Here is a 22,350-nt window from a genome sequence, read left to right on the forward strand (position 1 = left end):
TGGAGGGTGAGAGGAGGATTTGAGTAATGTGGATCCTGGCTCGCTGGGAACATGAGGAAACTCGGTAGTTATTGCAGTCAGCCTTGGATTACCTGCAGGAAGCAGAATAATCCAGACCGAGCAGACGTTTGCACAATAGAAAAAAACACGTACAATAGGTTATAAGGATGTGTTGCAAAGGTGTCGTGGAGCTGAGGTCACTGAGTCTGTGCCACCATATGGCAACCCCAGGTTAGGAGGTTCAAGCAGTGCGTTGGAGGGCACTGTCCCTTGGACCTTGTCTTCAGCAGAGGCAGGGCTGCATGGCATGGGTGGTGGGGACAAGCTGCTCCTTGAGCCACCTCATGTCCCTCTGCTGAGACAGTCTGCCCCTCAGTAACTGAAGTGCATGTCGTGCCATAGGCTTTGGAAGAGGAAGTCTTGTGTTGAAAAAAATAATGAGGGTTTAAAAATCATCATTTGAGGAAGTGGAGTAGCTCTTGAGGGGCTCTCAGGTCCTAGTAATAAGGGATTGAAACTGAACCCTGGGACTGAGTCTGTGCTGTCTTCAGGACATGCAGTCCAGGACATGGCAGGCACTTGAGGTGCTTCTTTATGTGTCAGGGTTACCATAGCTCTGGGAATCATAGAATCACAGGATGGTTTGGGTTGCATGGGTGGTGGGGACAAGCTGCTCCTTGAGCCACCTCATGTCCCTCTGCTGAGACAGTCTGCCCCTCAGTAACTGAAGTGCATGTCGTGCCATAGGCTTTGGAAGAGGAAGTCTTGTGTTGAAAAAAATAATGAGGGTTTAAAAATCATCATTTGAGGAAGTGGAGTAGCTCTTGAGGGGCTCTCAGGTCCTAGTAATAAGGGATTGAAACTGAACCCTGGGACTGAGTCTGTGCTGTCTTCAGGACATGTAGTCCAGGACATGGCAGGCACTTGAGGCGCTTCTTTATGTGTCAGGGTTACCATAGCTCTGGGAATCATAGAATCACAGGATGGTTTGGGTTGAAAAGGACCTTAAAGCCCATCCAGTGCCACCCCCTGCCCTGGGCAGGGACACCTCCCACCAGCCCAGGTTGCTCCAAGCCCCCTCCAACCTGGCCTTGAACCCCTCCAGGGATGGGGCAGCCACAGCTTCTCTGGGCAACCTGGGCCAGGCTCTCACCACCCTCACAGTAAATATCTCCCCTTCTTCTGCTGCAGAGAGGAAACCTGCCCAAGGCTTTAGCAGCTGAAGCACGAAGCATGAGAAACTTTCCCTTTGCTTGCAAGTTGGGCATTGTGGTGTTTTGGATATTCTGAACCGCCTGCCCTTTTGATTTAAAAATCCCCTTGTGTTCCTGCTTGAACTCTGGACGATACAATTTACTGTAGTGGTCATCCGGTTTCCTGGTGTTTTTCAGTGAGTTTCTACAAAAAGACTGGTTTATCACTGACATTTCCTGCTCTCCTGTGGCTCTGGCTAAATGTGTCAGCCTGACCCCAAAACCAGTTCTGAAAGACAAGATGTGTTTTTTTGAAGTATCTAAAAGATAGCGAGGAAAAACTGCCAGACCTTGTGTCATCCTTGATCTGAATTGAAAAGTACATGGATGTTCTGTTCCCCAGACAAGAGAGCACATGTGCAGCCAGTAAAATGCCATTTCTAAATATCAGTGGCGTGTCCCGACTTAAAAACATCTGCACACTGAGCTAAGATGATGTTTTAGCAGATATAAACATGCTAAAGATAGAACCAAAGCAAAAATCTGCTGGCGTGCATTATAGGAGAGTTGTTTGAGGTTATTAGTGGAATTTCAAGGCTCAAGTGTTTGGTTACAGCAGATACTGTTGCTTCTATCTAAATGAAAGCTGCTAAAAGGATCTCAGCCATAACATTAAGCGCCAGGAAATAGGGAGCAAAGGGAGGAAAACAAATTAATCTCAGCTTGGTTTGTGCAACATACAATAAAGAACATGCACAAAGGTCTGGGCTTGATTATGTCAACACATTTTGTATATTAAAAGGTAGCATGTCTTTTTTTCTTCAATAACACTGCATAACGAAATACAAACTTTATTTAAAGACACAACTTCCCTTTGAGGACTTGCCTTTTGTCCCAAGGGTGCCCGAAGACCCTGGAACGGGTCGGAGCCCTGTAGAACCAGGTACTGGTCAGTCAGAAACCAGCTCTGGTTTAAATGGTTTACAGATAAAGGAGGAAAGAGTAATTTTTCCATTTTGTAGCTATAAAAGTGGAGCACCTCAATGAGCTCTTCAAGGTATCTATACCTGAAAATCAAAACTTTGACTCTTTGTGTTGTTTGTAACTACTTTTCCCTGCCCCGGAGTTGATTAAATTGTATTAGTTGCTTTGTGTTTTCTTTTTAAATTCCTCTTTTTTCATCCTTCATGAGGTGTGCACCGTTTGACTGACCTCTCAGGGGTGACAGGAGCCAGAGCTCACTGGAAAGCGTGGAGGTTTCCTGCGTTTATGGAACTTTCACTCAGCCTCTACACATAAAATCTCGTGGGTTTTGGTGTAAATGACCCCTTGAGGCAAAATACGAGGACGTGAAGATGAACACCAAGAGCGGCCATCGCCGGGGGCTCGGCAGCTCCGAGTCCCTTCCCACAACAGTGGCTTAAAACTGGAAGATTTTCCTTTCATGCATTTCCTTACAGTTTGACATTGAAAATAACTCTGAATTCTTTTTAATAATTTAAAATTTTAAAAATATCTTACAAAAACACATGTGGGTGTGGGGTTCGGGCTCGACGAGCCCCTCGCTCCCAGATACCCCTTAAGGCGATGGGGAAGCTGCGGGGGATCTCTACGGGGCTGGATTTCGCTCTTTGTTCGCTTTTCGGTGAATCCCCGCTCTCGGGGACCCTCTTACCGCCGAAGGGGCCGGGTTTTTTGTTAATTATTTTATCTCTTTGAAGCCCTAAGCGGCAGCTGGCGCAGCCGCCCACCATCCCTCCCCTTTTGTTGTGCTAATTCCCTGAGCGGGGGTGGGGAGGAAAGCCGGCTGCGCGGCAGGGGGCTTGGGGAGCGCAGTCCGGGGACCCTTGGGCCGTGCCCGGTGGAGGGTCCAGCCCCGGGACAAAGAGCCCCGGTCCCCGGACAAAGGGCCCCGGGGCAGCCAGGAATCATAGAATCACAGGATGGTTTGGGTTGGAAAGGACCTTAAAGACCACCCAGTGCCACCCCCTGCCCTGGGCAGGGACACCTCCCACCAGACCAGGTTGCTCCAAGCCCCCTCCAGCCTGGCCTTGAACCCCTCCAGGGATGGGGCAGCCACAGCTTCTCTGGGCAACCTGGGCCAGGCTCTCACCACCCTCACAGTAAATATCTCCCCTTCTTCTGCTGCAGAGAGGAAACCTGCCCAAGGCTTTAGCAGCTGAAGCACGAAGCATGAGAAACTTTCCCTTTGCTTGCAAGTTGGGCATTGTGGTGTTTTGGATATTCTGAACCGCCTGCCCTTTTGATTTAAAAATCCCCTTGTGTTCCTGCTTGAACTCTGGACGATACAATTTACTGTAGTGGTCATCCGGTTTCCTGGTGTTTTTCAGTGAGTTTCTACAAAAAGACTGGTTTATCACTGACATTTCCTGCTCTCCTGTGGCTCTGGCTAAATGTGTCAGCCTGACCCCAAAACCAGTTCTGAAAGACAAGATGTGTTTTTTTGAAGTATCTAAAAGATAGCGAGGAAAAACTGCCAGACCTTGTGTCATCCTTGATCTGAATTGAAAAGTACATGGATGTTCTGTTCCCCAGACAAGAGAGCACATGTGCAGCCAGTAAAATGCCATTTCTAAATATCAGTGGCGTGTCCCGACTTAAAAACATCTGCACACTGAGCTAAGATGATGTTTTAGCAGATATAAACATGCTAAAGATAGAACCAAAGCAAAAATCTGCTGGCGTGCATTATAGGAGAGTTGTTTGAGGTTATTAGTGGAATTTCAAGGCTCAAGTGTTTGGTTACAGCAGATACTGTTGCTTCTATCTAAATGAAAGCTGCTAAAAGGATCTCAGCCATAACATTAAGCGCCAGGAAATAGGGAGCAAAGGGAGGAAAACAAATTAATCTCAGCTTGGTTTGTGCAACATACAATAAAGAACATGCACAAAGGTCTGGGCTTGATTATGTCAACACATTTTGTATATTAAAAGGTAGCATGTCTTTTTTTCTTCAATAACACTGCATAACGAAATACAAACTTTATTTAAAGACACAACTTCCCTTTGAGGACTTGCCTTTTGTCCCAAGGGTGCCCGAAGACCCTGGAACGGGTCGGAGCCCTGTAGAACCAGGTACTGGTCAGTCAGAAACCAGCTCTGGTTTAAATGGTTTACAGATAAAGGAGGAAAGAGTAATTTTTCCATTTTGTAGCTATAAAAGTGGAGCACCTCAATGAGCTCTTCAAGGTATCTATACCTGAAAATCAAAACTTTGACTCTTTGTGTTGTTTGTAACTACTTTTCCCTGCCCCGGAGTTGATTAAATTGTATTAGTTGCTTTGTGTTTTCTTTTTAAATTCCTCTTTTTTCATCCTTCATGAGGTGTGCACCGCTTGACTGACCTCTCAGGGGTGACAGGAGCCAGAGCTCACTGGAAAGCGTGGAGGTTTCCTGCGTTTATGGAACTTTCACTCAGCCTCTACACATAAAATCTCGTGGGTTTTGGTGTAAATGACCCCTTGAGGCAAAATACGAGGACGTGAAGATGAACACCAAGAGCGGCCATCGCCGGGGGCTCGGCAGCTCCGAGTCCCTTCCCACAACAGTGGCTTAAAACTGGAAGATTTTCCTTTCATGCATTTCCTTACAGTTTGACATTGAAAATAACTCTGAATTCTTTTTAATAATTTAAAATTTTAAAAATATCTTACAAAAACACATGTGGGTGTGGGGTTCGGGCTCGACGAGCCCCTCGCTCCCAGATACCCCTTAAGGCGATGGGGAAGCTGCGGGAGGATCTCTACGGGGCTGGATTTCGCTCTTTGTTCGCTTTTCGGTGAATCCCCGCTCTCGGGGACCCTCTTACCGCCGAAGGGGCCGGGTTTTTTTGTTAATTATTTTATCTCTTTGAAGCCCTAAGCGGCAGCTGGCGCAGCCGCCCACCATCCCTCCTCTTTTGTTGTGCTAATTCCCTGAGCGGGGGTGGGGAGGAAAGCCGGCTGCGCGGCAGGGGGCTTGGGGAGCGCAGTCCGGGGACCCTTGGGCCGTGCCCGGTGGAGGGTCCAGCCCCGGGACAAAGAGCCCCGGTCCCCGGACAAAGGGCCCCGGGGCAGCCGCCCTCCCGAGCTGCCCTGCGCTGAGGAGATTCAAACGGCGGTCGGTCTGCCCCGTCCCCTCCCGGCAACAGGCGGGGCTTGGCCCTGATTAGCGGAGGGAGCAGGCGACGCTCTCCTATTGGCTGGAGCAGGGGTGGTCAGGGGAGGGGGGAGGAGGGTGAAGGTGTTATACGGGGTAGGGAAGCGGCCGCCATTTTGTGTGGGAGACAGAGGGGCAGCGGCCGGAGTTGGTGGAGCGGTTTGGGCTGTGCTTTACGGGGGGGGGGGGGGGGGGGGGGGTGTCGGAGAGTGACGGCGGAGGAGCAGCGGGGTCGGTTTCCGAAGGCCCCCCGTGTGTGTGTCTGTGCTTTTGGGCTGAACGAGACGGATAGAAGTCGGTAAGGGAGGAGCGGTGCGGGGAAGGGCCGGGCGCTGCCGCCGCCATGTTGTGTTCGCTGGGCTGCTCCATTGTTGGGGAAGTGGGGACGGGGGTTCCCGGCTCGACGAGGGCCTGGGGGGGGTAGGCAGCATAAAAAGAGAAAAAGTTTGAAGATAAGGAGACGGAGGAGCTCTGGCAAGCGACGAGCCTGTGAGGGCCGCTCCGGTAGGAGCAAACAGCGAAGTATTTTGTGCTAATGACGTTACCTCGGCCTTTAGATTAATCATAACAAGGCGAAAGCTGGAAATAAAGATGGGCGGCTCTTCCTGGAGCTCTTGGGGAGAGATGGACTCGAGTGTTGATGACTCAAAAGTGAGACGTCGAGTAGGGGGAAGGTGAACAGATCGGAGTGCTTTAAGATTAAAATCTTAAAAAGCCTTCCAGGAGGGGCTGAGTCGAGGGCTAAATAGGAAATTATTTTAAGTTAATAAGGAGTTATTTTGGTGAAAAATAACCACCTGGTAGATTAGAAATGGAGCTGTGTTGTACTGGCTGGTGGAGGGTTTGGGGGGCGATTGATTTTCTGGAAAGGGTGGGGACACTTGGGGACAGTTCTGGGCGCTGAGTTCCTGTCGCGGTCCCACAGAGTCGGGGGGTTCGTTTTCACGGGGACCTTTCAGGGGGATTTCTTTGTGCTCAGGAATGAAACATTGGAGCGCTAGTTGTCTAAAAGTTAATCTCAAAGTATTTCCCCGTTGTATTTTGACTTTTTCCCCCATGAAAAAAAAAAAGTTAAGGTTCTTGCTTGCCTTTCCTTAGTGAAAATATTTATCGGGAGTGGTATATAGCATGATAAAAACACTCCTCTTTGTGAAATACTAAGTAGAATGGTGAAGTTTGTATAAATAACGATAAATACTACCTTTTTTTTCTTCTTTTTTTTTAAAGATATTGTTATCTTTCCCAAATAAGAGACTTTAAGAAATCTCTGAATTATTTCAGCTTATTTTGAGAGAGAAGCAATTGTTATAGAATGGTGAAGTTTATATAAATAAAGATAAGTACTACCTTTTTTTTTTCTTCTTTTGTTCAAAGATACTGTTATTTTTTCCCAAATAAGAGACTTCAGGAAATCTCTGAATTACTTCAGCTTATTTTGAGAGAGAAGCAATTGTTTCTTAACCCGAGTTCAAACTACTTTCTCATTTATGCAGTGGGACTTCTCCCTTGGAGCTTCTGTGCCGAGAATCCGATGTTGGGCTCGGCTCCCTGGCTGAAAACAGCAGATCAGCCCATGAGAACTTCCATTCCTAGCCAAAGGAAGGAGTCCAGCAAAAGGCAGCACCGACTTTTCCAGGCTTGGACGCAAGAAAGGGGGCAAGAATTGGAGAGTGTGGAATCTGAGAAAACAACTGAAAGGTAAAGGGGGGTAGGAGAGGAATCTTGCAGTGTCGGAGACTCAGCAGGAAGGTGGGACAGTATCTGGCTGACTGCTTGGGAAGTTCAGTTATAAATGGCTGCTTTCCATTTGTGATGGTCTTTAGTTCATTTTGGGTTTATCAGAGTAATTCTTGGATTTACCAAAAGACTAGGGAGTGGCTTTATCACTGCAAACAAGGTGTAACAAGCTTGGTTTAAATGTCTTGAGGATTAAATACTAAAGCTTAAATTTGGAAGCAACACATTATTCATATTCTTCCAGTAACACCTTTTGCTGCAGAGAAAAGAAGGGTTTATTTGGTAGGTGGGCTGTGTGGAGGGGCCAGTGTTTTCATAACTAGATAGTCAAAGCTCTGACTATTGAGGTGCGGTTCCTGAGGGATGGATTGTTCTGTGACTTGCTGGTCAGCCAGCAGCAGTGGAATTGTTAATCCATTGTAGAGTCAGTAATCTCCCATGCAGAAGATAAACTGCATTATAATTCAGTTCTCGTGAGCGTGTCAGCTAAGTTAGTGGTTATTTTTGAAGTGGTAACCAGTAAAAGAGAAAAACCCACTACTTTCAATGAGTTCTGGTTAGATTGGTTTCAGTTCCCTTGCTTAGAATCTAAAAATTCTTTGAAGTATTTTTAAGAAAAAAAAAAAGTAGTAATGCAAGCTCCACTGACTTTTTCCCCTGTTTTTACAGGTGACATTTAAGTTGAAGATGGGATATTTTTAAGAAAAAAATCAAGTAGTAATGCAAGCTCCACCTTTTTCCCCTGTTTTTACAGGTGACATTTAAGTTGAAGATGGGGGGTGGAGAAAGATTCAACATTCCAGCTCCCCAGTCTAGAAATACCACCAAGAACCATCAACAACTTAAAAACAGGCAGAAGAAGACAGACCAGAATTCACAGATGAAGACCTATATGAAGAAAGAAAGAGGACACGGATGCAACTCATCACCTGGAGCATGGCAGGCCATGCAAAAAGGGGGAAAGAACAATGTTCATTTCCCCAATAATCAAAATTGGAGTCCTACTTTATCGAATCGCAACCTGTTTTTCGCACCTCAGACCAACCAGAACTACGCTGGAGCAAAATTCAGTGAGCCACCCTCACCAAGTGTTCTTCCTAAGCCACCAAGCCACTGGGTACCCGTTTCTTTTAAACCTTCTGATAAAGAAATAATGACATTTCAGCTTAAAACATTACTCAAAGTCCAGGCTTGAGTCCAGGCATTTTTAAAGTTATTTAAAATTTACAGGGTTTCAAATTTGAGAAGCGTTGTTCCTAACCCCAGAGGCCAGAGAACCAGATGTTCTTGCTGCATGTAGTTAAGTCACTTGGAAGAGAAGGGGCTGAGAGTTTACATTCCCCTTATGTTTTTACCTCAAAAGTCGTGTGCTGTGTTCACTGTGAAATAGGTATTTTTGTAGAATCATCGAATGGTTTGGGTTGGAAGGGACTTTAAAGATCACCTTGTTCCAACCTCTGCCATTTTCTCTGTAATCAATCTAATCAAATCCTGAACAGTTGCCATTTATTACAAAAGTGGGACTGTCAAATTAGAATTGTGACTGCTTTTTGGTGTGGTGGTAGAAAATCAGCTTTTCCCTAACTTAATGCAGCATTAACTGGAAAAAAAATGCACTGAAAGCTTTAGTCTTGTACTTTGCTGCCTTTCAAACTTGTGTAAAATTAGCTAGTTAAAGAAAAACTGCAGAGCAGACCTCCACCTAGGACTAGGTAAACCACAAATTATTCTCTAGAGAGCTTGATTAGACACCCTTGAATCGGCAGATGAGCGTTTACAGCCTGTGATTAAAATTTGGATGTGGAAACATCTTGGTGTGTCCTGGAACTGCCGCTCTCCAGCTCTCAGGATGCTCCTTGGGCATCATCCCAAGTCAGACGGTGCCAACCCATGACACTGCATTGCCAGATGACTGCCAAAAAAGCTAAAAAATCCCCCATTTGCACACCAATTGCACTGATGAAACCTAAAATACATTTTTATACCAGTTTTTAAAAATTGTAAAAGAGGTGGAGTAGTTAGTTAGGCTGGTCTTAAATTGGGTACCCTGTAATAATTGTTGTGAGTTACAGTAGCTTGTGGCAGGTATTAAAATGTTTTCATAGGGAAGACAGAGCCATGTAAATAAATGTAAAACTTTGTAGCATATGTAAATTGATGCTGGGCTTTCCTGCACAGAAGTATTTTTTAGTACAAAACTGCTGAATGTATGATGACCATGTGGAGTACATGGCCTGATTTAAAAAGAAAAAAAATATTTTGTTAAAAAAAACCTAAATAATTGTGGCTGTGCCCTTGCACTTAACGTACAGTGAATATGCACGTTGTTGTGAGCTCATTTTTAAAGTAAACTCAGTGCAAAAGAGGCTTATTTAGAATTTTTTAATAAAATAAAATTAAAAAAAATTAAAAAAAAAAGCAAAGCTGCTCAAGTTGAAGATCCTCATGTTTGGAATGTACAGGAGAGGTGTGTGTTAAACCATGAAAAAAACATTAAGGTGTTTAAAACCAAATTGGGTGTTTCACAAAAAAATGCCAATGGCTGAGTTTGGGTGCTTGATGAATTGATAGTTTTTTTTTTTCCTAAAATGAATCAATGCTACAACATTATTTTGTCCCACTAGTTACTAAAAGAAAATAGAGAATAAAATCTACAAAACGAGGGCAGTTGCCAGGGGCAGCTTTCACTGTTGTCACAATTCAGTTGACCTATAATGGAAACAACTGAACTGTGATAACAAAATCCAGAGTTTTAAAAAAATACAGTAATTACTAAAAAAAAAAAAAAAAAAAGAGGTGCTTTAACTTAAGAGGGACTTTTGTGGACTGTGAGATGTTCTGAGATGTCTTTCTGTACATTCAAAATGCCTTGGCAGCTGGTTTGAATGTTTACAAATCTCTTGCTCCAAATAAGAAGGAATTGGCGATCTTTAAACTTAAGGACTTTGTGACCTGGACCTTCCCCAGTGAATGAGCTGTTATCCCACTTACAATTGTGTATTAAAAATTCAACTTCAAATTGTCAATTACTTACTTTGTATGTACAAATTGGAAACGATAAAAATTTAAATAAACTATTTTCACCCCCTAAAAGCCTCTATTTATTTTAAGACGGTAATGGAAAAGCGGGAATTTTTTTTTTGGCAGCTTAAAGAGTTGAATATAAATCTCTTCTGACAGTTCAAAACACTGATTCATGTCTTTAAATACCCCTTTTCATATCCTTAACTTATCCATAGCCTTTCCTTTTGCAAGAAACTCTTTACTATTATCTTTATCTGGCAAGAAACAGGAACCTGGGAACCCTGGCACAAGTCCAGCGTCAGAAAAGGTGGAAAATGCTTTACAACAAGGAGTTTCTTCAACTCCAGCCCTTTTTCCTCAGCCTGGGTGGGGATTTGGGAACGCGGGGCTGGAAAATTCACACTCACCAGGACAAAAGCGGGGCTGGAAGGGGCTGGCAGGACCCTCCTGGGGCATCTCCAGGACCAGATCTCCACCAGGCTACGGCTGCAGTAATTAACTCAGAAGGTGCTCTCAAGTTATAGTCAAAACTTGTACATTTTATTCCCAATTCACAGGGTTATTTGCACAGATGGAACACAAAACTCAAGAAGAAAGGATGTGTATGAATAAAACATCAGCATCTTTTGATCAAACACACTACAGGGTACAGAGTCTTCCCTTCCTAGAATAGTCTCATCAGTAAGAGCATCTTTAGACAAATATTATAGCAAATGGACTACAGACTTTTTAAGCAAGTTACAAGATAAATGGAGAAAACCAGCAATTATTAATGGGTGATTATGTCCTAAAAATGTGTAAATTTATCCCTTTGTACTTCCAAGTGTTAATCATCTGCAACATCCCTGTCAAAGATCAAGATGTTGATCCAATTGCCCTTCTCTGAACATACTTTCAAGCTGTTACCCCAGACTAAACAGTAAGAAAAAAAAAAGCTCTTTTCAAGAAGAGAGCTCAAAATAACATTTAAATTGAAAATTTCCACTTTGAATAAAGCCATTATACTGTACATTTAAACATCTTTAAAAGACATAGAAAGGATAACATTTAGCTTCCAGAAAACAGTCTATTAGAGGCCCTAATTTAAACACCCAGCTACTCAACCACTAGATTTTAAAGATTTATAATTATCGGTTGGGTGCACGGACTTTTGGTGAAAAAGAAGTTCCAATAGAGCCTTCTGTTACTGCTGAGATAAATGGATAATTAACGCTGCAGATATTTTGGAGCATGGCCATTACTTTTCAGCAGATTATTATTTTTTTTTTTTCCGCTTTTACACACTACTGCAATTCTACAAATTTTGCAGGAATGACAAAAAAAAATATCTATAGTTTACCACAGGAAAAAAAAAAACAAAACAGAATTCCCACCATTCTTGAGACTCCAAAAGAAAGATGCCTAGACATGATCTTTTGTAGCCTGCGTATGTTCTTGCATTCCAGCTGTGCATAACCTGCAGGGAGCTCACACAAAACAGGCTACTGCTTTTTATTTTTTATTTCTTGGTTGGTTTTTGTGGTTGTTTTTTTTTTTTTTTTTAGGGCAGGATTAGGATTTCCTGCCTCGAGGGAGGGAGATGTTTTTATCTAGATGGGCTGTGGCTTGACTTGCGTGAATGCGGTAAACATTCCCTGCCCTTTTGGCCACATCCTGCTAACTCGTCCCCAACTGAAAGGCCCACAGAACAGCTTCTTCACAATTTTTCCATGGGAGCAAGAACTAGGACAACATCTTTATTCATGCACTCTTGAAACATCGTGGGTTTGTGTTCGGCTTTTCTGGCTTGTTCATATACACAAGTCAAGTCAAAGTTTAGTCCTACCTCTGGGAGAGAAAGAAAGAACCATCAGAACTGTCAGATACTACATTATACTTGCAATGAATTGGATTTTCAAAACAAAAAAAAAAAAAAAGATTTTTAAACTGTGCTATACATAAATGTTGAGGCACACAATATAAGGACATGATGACAAAATAGTTAAGGTATCGTTAACTCTTACTCCGCAGACTCAAATTGTAACCTCAGCCTGGACACAAAGACCTTCTCCTCCCTCCTCCCCACTTAGCCAGCTCCAATTCTGGCTGGACTAACGAGATCTTTAATTACAGCGAGGCCTCAGAGGCTGCTGACAAAACCACAGACCTGCACCTTCCCACACCACAGTCGGCTGGACCGCTTTCAGGTGGGATTTGGGTCTTGAAGACTATATTCTTTTAAGAAAGCTGAAAAAGGGTGGGCTTTTCCGCTCTTACACACCACTTTTATGCTACAAGATAATCAGAGCTCAGCTTACGAAATGCAAGAGGGGGTTTCTCAAAGCAATTAAGTGCTTTTCAGAGTTGTTTTTCTTCAGTGGCATTAAGAAGAACCAGTCCTAAATACCAGAAGTGCCAGGAGGCAGCCCCGGTTCTAAACGTCACCAGTAAAGTCTTTGCCACCTCCTAGAGAGCCACTGCTGGTGCAACTCGTGATACAGCAAATATAATTTCTCTCTAGGAATCTTCAATTCCTGATTTTAAGGAGTTTATAACCTGGCTAATGATACCCAAATTATAACCACAGGGTAGTTCATCCAGCCATAATGAACGTTAACGGAAAAGAAATGTCAATATATTAGACTAAAACATACGCTTATCAATCTTATTTTGCCTAGTACCCCTTTAAAAATGTGAAATGATATTTATTCAGACATTAAATGATAAATTCCTGACCTTACTGAAATACCATAGTAAGGATTTCACTCCATAAGGGATGCATAGCTCTACTCCTAACCATGCTCTGGAGTCAAATTCTAAAGCTACAATAATTCCAGTGGATCAGTATTTCCTTCATTTTTTTATTACAGCATGTTTGCTAAATTTACAGCAAGCAGAAAATAAGCTGGGTCTTTAGTTATTTTGATCAAAACATTGATGTTTTAAAGGTAGTACACAATATTTGTTAAAAAGAACATATAAAAATACCTTTTTAGAAGCCTCTATAAGAAAGGAAATACAAAGTTTAATCCCACAACTTTCCTCTGCTAGAGCTGCACGCTACTGCTACAGTTTTAAATAGACTTTTTGCTGTTTTTTAAACTATACATCCAGGAAAGTCTACAAAATTAAAGGAACGTGCATATAAATGATTGCATAGCAGAACATGAACATTAACTGCAAACAGTAAAGAAAAAAAGTTAGAAATACTATCAAATGTACAAAGATTCTAGAATCAACCCCCTAAGCACGTTCCACCGCCAATATTTAAAAGCCGTCTGCGTTTCTTCAAAGGCCCTGCTGGAAACACTAAAACCAAAAACCCTAAAATATTTCTCTAAAAAGGAATTTTGTGAAATCGATGTCTTTAAACGCTACTCCATAAGACAGCAAGGAACACCGGGTGTTTGATGCTGGCTTTTGAAGGTAAATAGAAAAAAAAAAAACGCCAAAAGCCATTTTCATAACAAAGTATCTTGCCTTCTAGAGAAATACTGGTAAGATTACACACTGGTTTTGTTATTTTTCACATTCAATTTACTAAATATACTGTATTAGTGATAAACTAAATAGCTAGAGATGCAGCTCTTGTTCATATCCAACTTCAAACATTTGTTCTTAAGTAAAACGAAATCTTGTAACCAAACCACTATCCATTCTGAGGAAGAAGTGATTCAGACTTGCTTGACCAAATACTTTTTTTAAATGTGTAAAAGCAAGTCTTTGTTACTCAGGAAGAGAGATGGCTACAGTTTTATACCTATGAAGACACCAACTAACCACAGGAGTCATTGGCATAAAAGTTTAGTTCTTATATACTGTACACACACGACTCAAACAATCTACTGGTATCTAACAGCAGGAAAACTAAGTAATTTTATGGTTAACTGCTCACTAAAATTTAGAATAGATACAAAAACTGCATAAAATGTACACACAACCTAATATTTAGTTGCTCTGCCGTTTGCTGAAATTGGAATTTAATTTTCCATTTCAAGGTGTGTTGTTTTATCTTTTTTTTCCTCACACATTTAGTACTAGCAGCCAGGTCAAAAGCTGTGAAGCCTCTATCCTGACACGTCCCGACACTGCACAGGCTCCCAACGAGCTTTCCAAGACCGACTCTCTCCCCGTGTAGTCCATGCAATGTTAGTACCATCCCTCCAGATGGCAGGGTTCAAGAGAAATCTCAAAAAAAAAAAAAATTAAAAAAAAAAAAAATACCCCATCTCTCCATAGAGCTCTATTCACCAACCTACTGGTGTCAGTGGGCTCGGAGAACACGGAAACCTGCCTTGGAACAACGGAAAATCGCCAGCCTGCGTCTCCCGGCAGCCAGTGTTGCACTACAGCTGTCCAGTTTTTTCCGTTTTATCCCAAAAAGTTTAGCATTAAAGAACAAGTTAAACAGTCGGTTTAACTGTTCAGCACAAACTGGTACCAATTTCTCTACGGGTATGACATTTTTTTTCTTTTAATAGGACAATGTTGCAAGTTACGATCAATCAAGTCATCACCAATATCTAAGCATTTAAAAATGCAAATCTTTACAAAAATATACATAGAGACACCACAACCAAATCGGTAGCTGCCCATGACATTTAACCAAGTGGACATTCTCTCCCTCTCTCTCTCTCTTTCTCTCTCTCTCTCAGTGGCTTCTCAACACTGTTTTAATTTTAACCATTGTCGGCTACAGGGAAAACTGACAAAGAAAATATTTTTTAGCACTGTTGCAACATCATATTCCTGATAATTTAAGTAAACTGAACTGTGTGTAAATGAATCTTACATGCCTAAAAACAACATGGATACACTGTTAGTGGCCACTGGACTTGGGACTAGTCCACGACCTTGATCTGGATTTTGACCTAGATCTAGAATGTGATCTTGACTGTGATTTGGATCTAGCTGGTTCTTTTTTTCTCGACTCCTTTTCATATCTTGAGCTGGACTTATAGTGTGTTTTAGAATCTGTTTTAGAGGTGCCTCTAGATTTGGTGTGAGATGCAGACCTAGACCGTGATTTAGCCTTCATTTCTTTCTTGGGCTGTGACTTGGATCGTGATCTTGAATTGGACTTAGATCTTGAAAAAGATCGATTGCGGTGTTTGAACCTATCAGAATAAAGGGGAGAGAGGAGATTTGAATGTAAAAACACTATTCTTAGACATCTAGTACATTAAAAATTGTTTACCGTTTTTTTCAGGAGAAACTTTTTTTTAAACCTATAGTTAAAGGAATACAGTGATCTAAGTTTTCAATTCAAAGGGAGTAAAAAGTACTTTACCTATCATTGTCCGAATGGCTTCTGCTACGACGAGGTCTTCCAGTAGGTCTACTGCTAAAAAGGTACATCAGAAAAAGTAAACGGTGACAAATACCTATGTATGTAATAAATGCTTAATACATTATTTTTCAAGCTGTGCATTTGCTTTTAGTTACTCTTCAACAAAGCACAGAACCATTTCATTCAATATTTCCAATGTGATGTAGCATGCAAGATACGTAACTCCCACAAATAATTACAAAGTGAGTATAGAAAAAGATGATTCAAAACTTTAACGATTAAATAGTCAATGTGGCATTTCTCCTCCAACAGACTGCTGTGCAGTTAAAGCCAAACACACACTACACTTACTTTCTGGGACTATACGATCTTCTATAGCTGTAATCAAAAGAACGACTTCTAGACCGTCTCCTTTCGTAACTCCGACTTCTAGATCGCCTATATCTGTCATAGTCATCGTAACGAGAAGAACTGTATAGGTTTCTCCCTTCCTTGGCTTTCATCTGATTTGGTGCTGTAAAAAAATAGCAATATTTAACCTTTTAAGTTAAAAAAGACACCCCGCTTTCCATTTAGTGACACTACTAATCTATATACTTGGTATTTAGCAGCAAGCATAATTCATGTTTTTAGCAGAGATGTTTATGAAAAGGATGGGTAAGGGATTGCTGCATGGCATTTGCTTTTTGCTTCTTTAACCAATGGACAAAAATTAATGCAGCCTTGTGGGCATCATAAATTCGGGGGGGGGGGGGGGGGGGGGACGGGGGGAGAGAAATAACGGGGGGGGGGGGGCGACTCAGGGGAAGAAAACCAAATCACAAAATAAACTACCCCCAAAACCAGTAAGAAAGGACTAATGCTCCACAGAACCAGAGCAAAGAATTGGTTAAGGTAATTTCAGGCCACCTGGAAACTGTGTGACAGGCCAAACCCATGACTGAAACATTCTTACATTCCTGAATTTGCTAAAAAAGTGAAAGCTAACAGGGAATTAATTAAACACCTATTTTCTTGCCAACACAGCACCACGCGTTACACCTGATCCACAGTCTTCTTTAATGATTAAAAGGCAGTGCATACAGCAGCAGCCGCCACACAAAGAGAAGTCTGATTCTAGAAGTACTCCCCCTGCCAGTAAGATGATGCACATTCACTCTGTAGCTCAGTTATTAAAACAATTAAGAATGAATGAACTTATTAGCCTTCTGGTTTACTTCCTCTAAGCAGCACCGCTATCTTTCCTTGGCATTAAATCCCATTCTCATTCAGACCCAAAGACCACGCTCACAGTATTTTACACATACCATGCTGTGATGAACACTATCTGTACTAAATGGCCACAATTTTTAAGTGCTGCTGTTTACAACACTACGGTAGATTTAGTTAATTTTTCTTCAGAAATTTGGAAGAAATCCTAATGTTTATATACAGGACAGAAGTCTGTCCTTCAGAGCATACAATTTCCATTGACTTCAATAAGTCAGATGTGAGTATTTGAGAGAAACCTGCAGAGTTAGGTTGTTTCTTTGACAGCTTTAACTGAAAGATCCTTAAAGTGTTTTTATTCCCAAGCTGCACATAAGCATCACAGTCCTGGTTTAGATCAACAGGTACGTGTTAGGCTTACCAACACCATGCTGTATTTTTATATAGTATTTATCTATATGTTAAGAATATGTATATGAATTACAGATGGAAAAGATCTAAGTTCTCTTTACAATTATCTGTTCAGAATCTAACACATCTGTGTCACGTTGAATGGAGATACCTCGAAATTTACTTTTATCTTGAAGCCAAGTGAAAATTAAGACATTACCACAATCCTGGAAATTGGACAGCAGGGGGAAATGTCAACACAGAATCACTAACAGGCTTCAACACAATATAAACATTGCAATGCATTAAAACTGAGCTGCTCATTTGGACAGGGAGAATTTTCAACACTGTGTTTCTGCAAAGAAAGCTCTTAAGAATTTTCTGTCAGCAGCACGGATCAGATTGTGTAAGTGACCGTTACACTTAGTTATCTGTTTTTAATTAAAACGAGTCATTAATAGTTACCGCATAAAAAGCAAAACATCCACATACTGTAAGAACATATCACAACAATTAATAGCACATGTGACATTGCCTGGCACTACACATTAAGGCCAAAATCACAGTCTGATGAAATTAATAAACACAAAGCACTTACTCTTCCGGTCCCCCTGTGCAAACTGGATTTCTATTTGCCGACCACAAATCCACTTTCGATCCAAATTATGGAGAGCATCTTCTGCATCACGGACATCTTCAAATGTGGTGAGTGTTAAGGTACTTGGGAATTTGAGCAGTTTACAGATTTGGCATTTAAAATAAAAAAAAAAAGTTATTTTATAATTTCACAGGGGTTTTTTTTGGTTATGGATTATTTTTTTAAGTTCTTTTGGTCATGCTACAGTATACACTAATAAATTCATTTTTTAAAATTTAACCAGAAGCTATCTGAGAACTCCTACAATAAAATTAAAGTCTCATAATATGACCATGAACTTATCCATCAGCAAGCAGTTGCTATGCAATACTCTTAACTTTTTTCTTCTCCCACTTGTACTTATGCAAGAAAAAGAAGCGGTATCCTTCTCAAAACACATTTGTTAATGGTCATTCAGTTCTCTCCACTACACTGACTTTAGTAAAATTAAACCCTTGTTCTTAAATTACTTTAGGCATACCAACAGTAAATTTAACACGTGTCTATTAATTTTAGGATTGGGATAAAGCTCTCTGTTTTTTCACTAACTGACTTTAAGTTTAAATTCTGTAATGCCATGGACATGTATGCAGACCTTCAACAGCCAGAGATAAAAGCATACACTAAAATCCCTACACTCTCAGTCAGGTCAGATGTTCAGTACAAAAACATTACTAATTTTAATCTGCAAGACTGACCACTACTGTAAGTCCCACACCTTTTTCCAGCTACGTGACCCGAAAGAACAAATTGCCTTTCTCCTTGTAGCAACTCAGTTCACCAGCAGCATCATCTAAGCAGAAAAGAAACTACCGCGTTGTAGGTATAAAGCTCGATAAACCAAGAACGAATGCACTTTCACTCAAGACCACAGTTACAGTAGCACTCACAAGAGAAATATTACAGGTTTTGTCAATGGACTAAACCAGAATCATTCATCAAATTACTGCTTACGTGACAAACAGAAGAAAAGCTGTTATTCTGTAGGATACATCAGGTATGACTCCTTTAATCTTGGCCACCATTCAACTTCATCTTGACCTTTAACTCTTTAAGTGCTTGTCAGAAGGACTTGTCATGAGATGCTTGGCCAAAAATGACAGATGGCTTTATCTTTTACTTTGAAAAACAACCTTTTCCCCCTTTTGTAGATAAAGCGAAGCTTTGTCTCCCATTATGGCTTGTCCTTCTTCCAGCTTTTCTTTATTTTTTCTTTTCCCAAACTCTCCCTTCTCTTCAAGCCTGATCCTTAAGAGGTCTTTGGCTTGTCTACTTGCCTTAATTGTTGAACTCTACTCTAAAGGTTCTTTCATGCTTTCTCTTTGGGGTCGCCATTACTGTACAGCTTTACATTCTGAGGCAACAACAGAGGACAGTAAATTAGGGGACAATATTAAAGAAAGAACTTCACCTCATTTTTTATACAATCTGATTTTGATCAAGTGATTCCAGTTTCCATTTGTTAAATTAACAATGAATACCAGCCACAGTTTGCTAAGCACAAATTTACTTACATACCAGTGATAATAAAAACGTGCTAGACAATTTTGAGTCAGTGATAAATTTTCATTTAAATCATATAGTATTAATTTCAGTGACATAAGCAAGCTTTTATATTACTGGACTTAAGTTTTGCAAAAAGGCAAAGAACAATTGAGAGAAGTTAATCTTCAAAAATAATGAAACACCACAATATAAGTAAGACACTTATTAGATACAACACAAAAGTAAACTGCTTTTTCATTTAGATTTGTTACCTCTTACACAAACTTGAATTTCAAACTTCAACACCCCTCACTAATCAGCCATCTGAAGAAAGGATATTGAACATAAGCAAATCCTCTGGGACGACGAGTGTAGAAGTCAAGTGGAACGTATACATCAACTATAGGCCCATAACGACCAAATTCACGGCGCAAGTCTTCAGACCTAGAATATCACAAATATCTTATATGGTTTTTTTTCCACTATTTAAGGTGTTACAAAAACATCCATCAAATAAAAAGATAACAGTGATTTAAAACATGTAAAAATCTACAATCAATATGACCACCCATCCTTCTGGAAGCAGTTGGTAGAGGATGCATGTAGCAAAACATTTTCAGGGAAAAAAAAACCACCTTTGAGCAGTTCATTGTTAAGGAACACACGAGGCTTTTGGAAAACACTCAAACTCGGGATGCTTGAGATACACCCAGGCATTTGGAAACCAGTGTTCAGCATCGCTCTACAACAGAAGTGTAAACTGAAAAGCGATGCATATTAGTCAATTCAATGCAGGACATACTAGCAAAGGTGGGCAGAAAGTGAAAAGAAAGATCTAAGAATTATTGTTATTCAAGTACCTCATGTAACTCTTGACAATGATTTTGCAACATGCAGACATCAACTGTAAGATCCAAATGAACAGTACAAGAATAAACCAGTCACACAAACTCATTTCCATAGCATAATCAATACTTACAACCACATCAAATAGAACAAAACTTGAGTGAGCAACCATTCATGCCCTTAGGGTAGCTTTTCCGAGGAGGTGGCTTTAAGAGAACTGAGCACAAAAACTGTTGAACAGAACTGTAACTATACTAGGAACAACTACTGTCTCCTCAACAGAGAGGTTTCTTAATCACATCAGCTTCTTTACATGTATTTTTTGTGTCATTTGAGGACAATAACCTGTATGAGAAAGACTGATGTAGTACCATATTTATGTGGTATAGAAGGGTTACTACTATTCATTTCTCTCTCTCATCAGTCAGGAAAGAATCTGCAGTGCATATAGTCAATGACGGCAGAAGGCAACTACGATGACCAACATCAACATCTCACAATGAAACCACCCCTAAGAAGAATGTACTGTCTAATCACAAGCTTATAGCAAAAGCCTCAAAAGGACCCACATTATTTAAGAAAGTTCAGAAGCAACTGTCCTCCCTGATTGTCCTAACGGTAAAATAAACTACCAGAAAGAGGAAAGAAAAATTCATTGGAAAAAAAAATTAATTTGAAGCTATTTACACTTTTGACTATAACAAGGTTTCTAATTCATTGTCACACCAATGGTATTGTTATTTGCTGAACAACTCTGGTGCAAGCTGCCCAGGTAGCAAGTTTAAAAACTCATGCTCACATTTTATACAACTAGACCTTACAGGGACTCCCATACAAATTCTGCAATAATTAACAACAAAAGAGGGCTCTAATTCACATATGCATTCTATACGAATACGCTCTGTTTCACAGCTGGTAAAACACAAAAGGGATACGATAAACTGCAAAACAGAAATGGAGAAGTCTAGTAGTTTATTAAAAATGCCCAAGCATTAAATAAGAACCCGTTCAATAACCACTTTTTAATTATTTCAATTCGCTGTGAAAAGTTACCTCGCTAAGTTGCTGCACATATTTAATCCTTAGGGGATTTTGCTACAATACAGTTATTACGGGAAAAAAGCATTGTTCCCCCCTCCCTTTATAGCGAGTGTCATAAGAGGACACCATACATAACCGTTAATGCAGTAACATTCCACCCGAGCTGGCAGCAATTACCATACTAACGGAACCGACTACGCCAAGAATTTTGGGGACACCCACAGCAAAGGCGCTGTTGTCGCCTTTTCTAGTAACAACCGCTGTATTTCAAAGAGCGTTCCCCTCTCCCGCGGCTGCTGAGCATCGCTGAGGGGCACGGGCAGCTATCCCTCCAGCGGGCTTGCAAATCCCGCCTCGATCTCCCGCTGGATAAATTCAACCGCGGGCAGGAGAGTTTCACTTTGTCCCGGCCCAGCTTTGTTCTTTCTGGACGTTTGTTTTGAAACCGATGCTCGTGGAGAGGAGGGAAGGAGAGCAGCATGGCGAGGAGGGAGAGGAAAATGGAGAAGGGCGCGGGGAGAAGGCGGGGAGAAAGGTAAAGCAGCAGAAGGGAGCAGGCCGGCCTCGCCCCCTCCCCTTTCCCCGCTCCGTGAGGGGCCCCCGCGCCTCTCCGGCGGCTGCCGCCCGCGCGGCCTAGCGAGCCCGCCAAAGCCTGCGCAGCCCCCGCGCCCCGCTGGCACCCGCCCCCACTCACCGGGTGTCGTCGGCCACGTTCCGCACGAAGAGCGAAGTGTTGGGGGGTCGCAGGTAACGGGACATGGCGGCGGCGGCGGCGGCTGGAGGGGCGGGGAGAGAAGCAGCGAGCGGCAGGCCGGGCCCGGGCGCTGCGGGGAGGCGAGCGGCTGAGGCGACCCTCCGGGAGCTGCACGCAGCGCCACCGCCGCCCGCCCGCCGCCTCTCGCGAGACTTCCCGCGAGGCTTCCGGCGAGAGCTCGGCGCGAGGAGGGAAACACAGGGAGCAACTGCCGGCGCCAAAAGCGGCCCTGCCCTCACTGCGCACGCGCCCTCTACCCGCCGGGGGGCGCGCGCGTGCGCAGCTCGAGCCCTCCCCGAGCGGGCGCGTCCCCCACCCAGCCCGTCCGCGCGTGCGCCCCCCCACCGCGGCCGCGCGCCTTTCCCGCCCAAAGAGGGGGATGCGCGCGAGCAGCGCTCCTCGCGCGGGCAAGGTGGAGGGTGGGCGCCCGCCCTGAGGGGAGAGGGTGCTTTCGCCCTCCCGCCGTCACCTCACAGCGCCGTGGCTCGCTCCTGTGGAGTCGGCCAGCGCAGAGACCTGTTGGTCTTTGTGGAGTTTGGTGACGGGGAGAAATACGTGCTTCCAGGATTGCCCATTCCGAGTGGCAATGGAACAGATTTGAACAAAA

At 42.4% G+C, this 22,350-nt stretch overlaps 2 protein-coding genes across 8 annotated transcripts; one reads left to right on the top strand and one right to left on the bottom strand.

The window, feature by feature from the left end:
- The first annotated feature begins 5,539 nt into the window (after positions 1-5,539).
- On the top strand, positions 5,540-10,181 carry PNRC2 (proline rich nuclear receptor coactivator 2). The gene is made up of 3 exons (XM_014948653.1): positions 5,540-5,649; positions 6,845-7,049; positions 7,843-10,181. Exon 3 carries the CDS (start codon positions 7,861-7,863, stop codon positions 8,281-8,283), a length of 423 nt encoding a protein of 140 aa, XP_014804139.1. The 5' UTR covers positions 5,540-5,649; positions 6,845-7,049; positions 7,843-7,860; the 3' UTR covers positions 8,284-10,181.
- A 449-nt stretch (positions 10,182-10,630) lies between these two features.
- Positions 10,631-21,918, bottom strand: SRSF10 (serine/arginine-rich splicing factor 10). Of its 7 annotated transcripts, XM_014948647.1 has the most exons (7): positions 21,684-21,911; positions 19,442-19,546; positions 17,579-17,682; positions 15,733-15,895; positions 15,382-15,435; positions 15,107-15,208; positions 10,631-11,939 (listed from the first exon to the last, which is right to left on the bottom strand). In XM_014948647.1, the coding sequence occupies exons 1-7, from the start codon at positions 21,746-21,748 to the stop codon at positions 11,921-11,923; spliced, it is 612 nt and encodes a 203-aa protein (XP_014804133.1). In that variant the 5' UTR covers positions 21,749-21,911; the 3' UTR covers positions 10,631-11,920. The 7 variants fall into 7 exon arrangements, with proteins under 7 accessions (XP_014804133.1, XP_014804135.1, XP_014804134.1 ...); XM_014948649.1 differs by lacking the exon at positions 15,107-15,208 and having other exon boundaries at positions 15,382-15,432; XM_014948648.1 differs by lacking the exon at positions 15,107-15,208 and having other exon boundaries at positions 21,684-21,905.
- Between the last annotated feature and the right edge of the window lie 432 nt (positions 21,919-22,350).

The sequence above is a fragment of the Calidris pugnax genome, unplaced genomic scaffold (assembly GCF_001431845.1).
Source record: "Calidris pugnax isolate Ruff unplaced genomic scaffold, ASM143184v1 scaffold162, whole genome shotgun sequence".
NCBI lineage: Eukaryota > Metazoa > Chordata > Aves > Charadriiformes > Scolopacidae > Calidris > Calidris pugnax.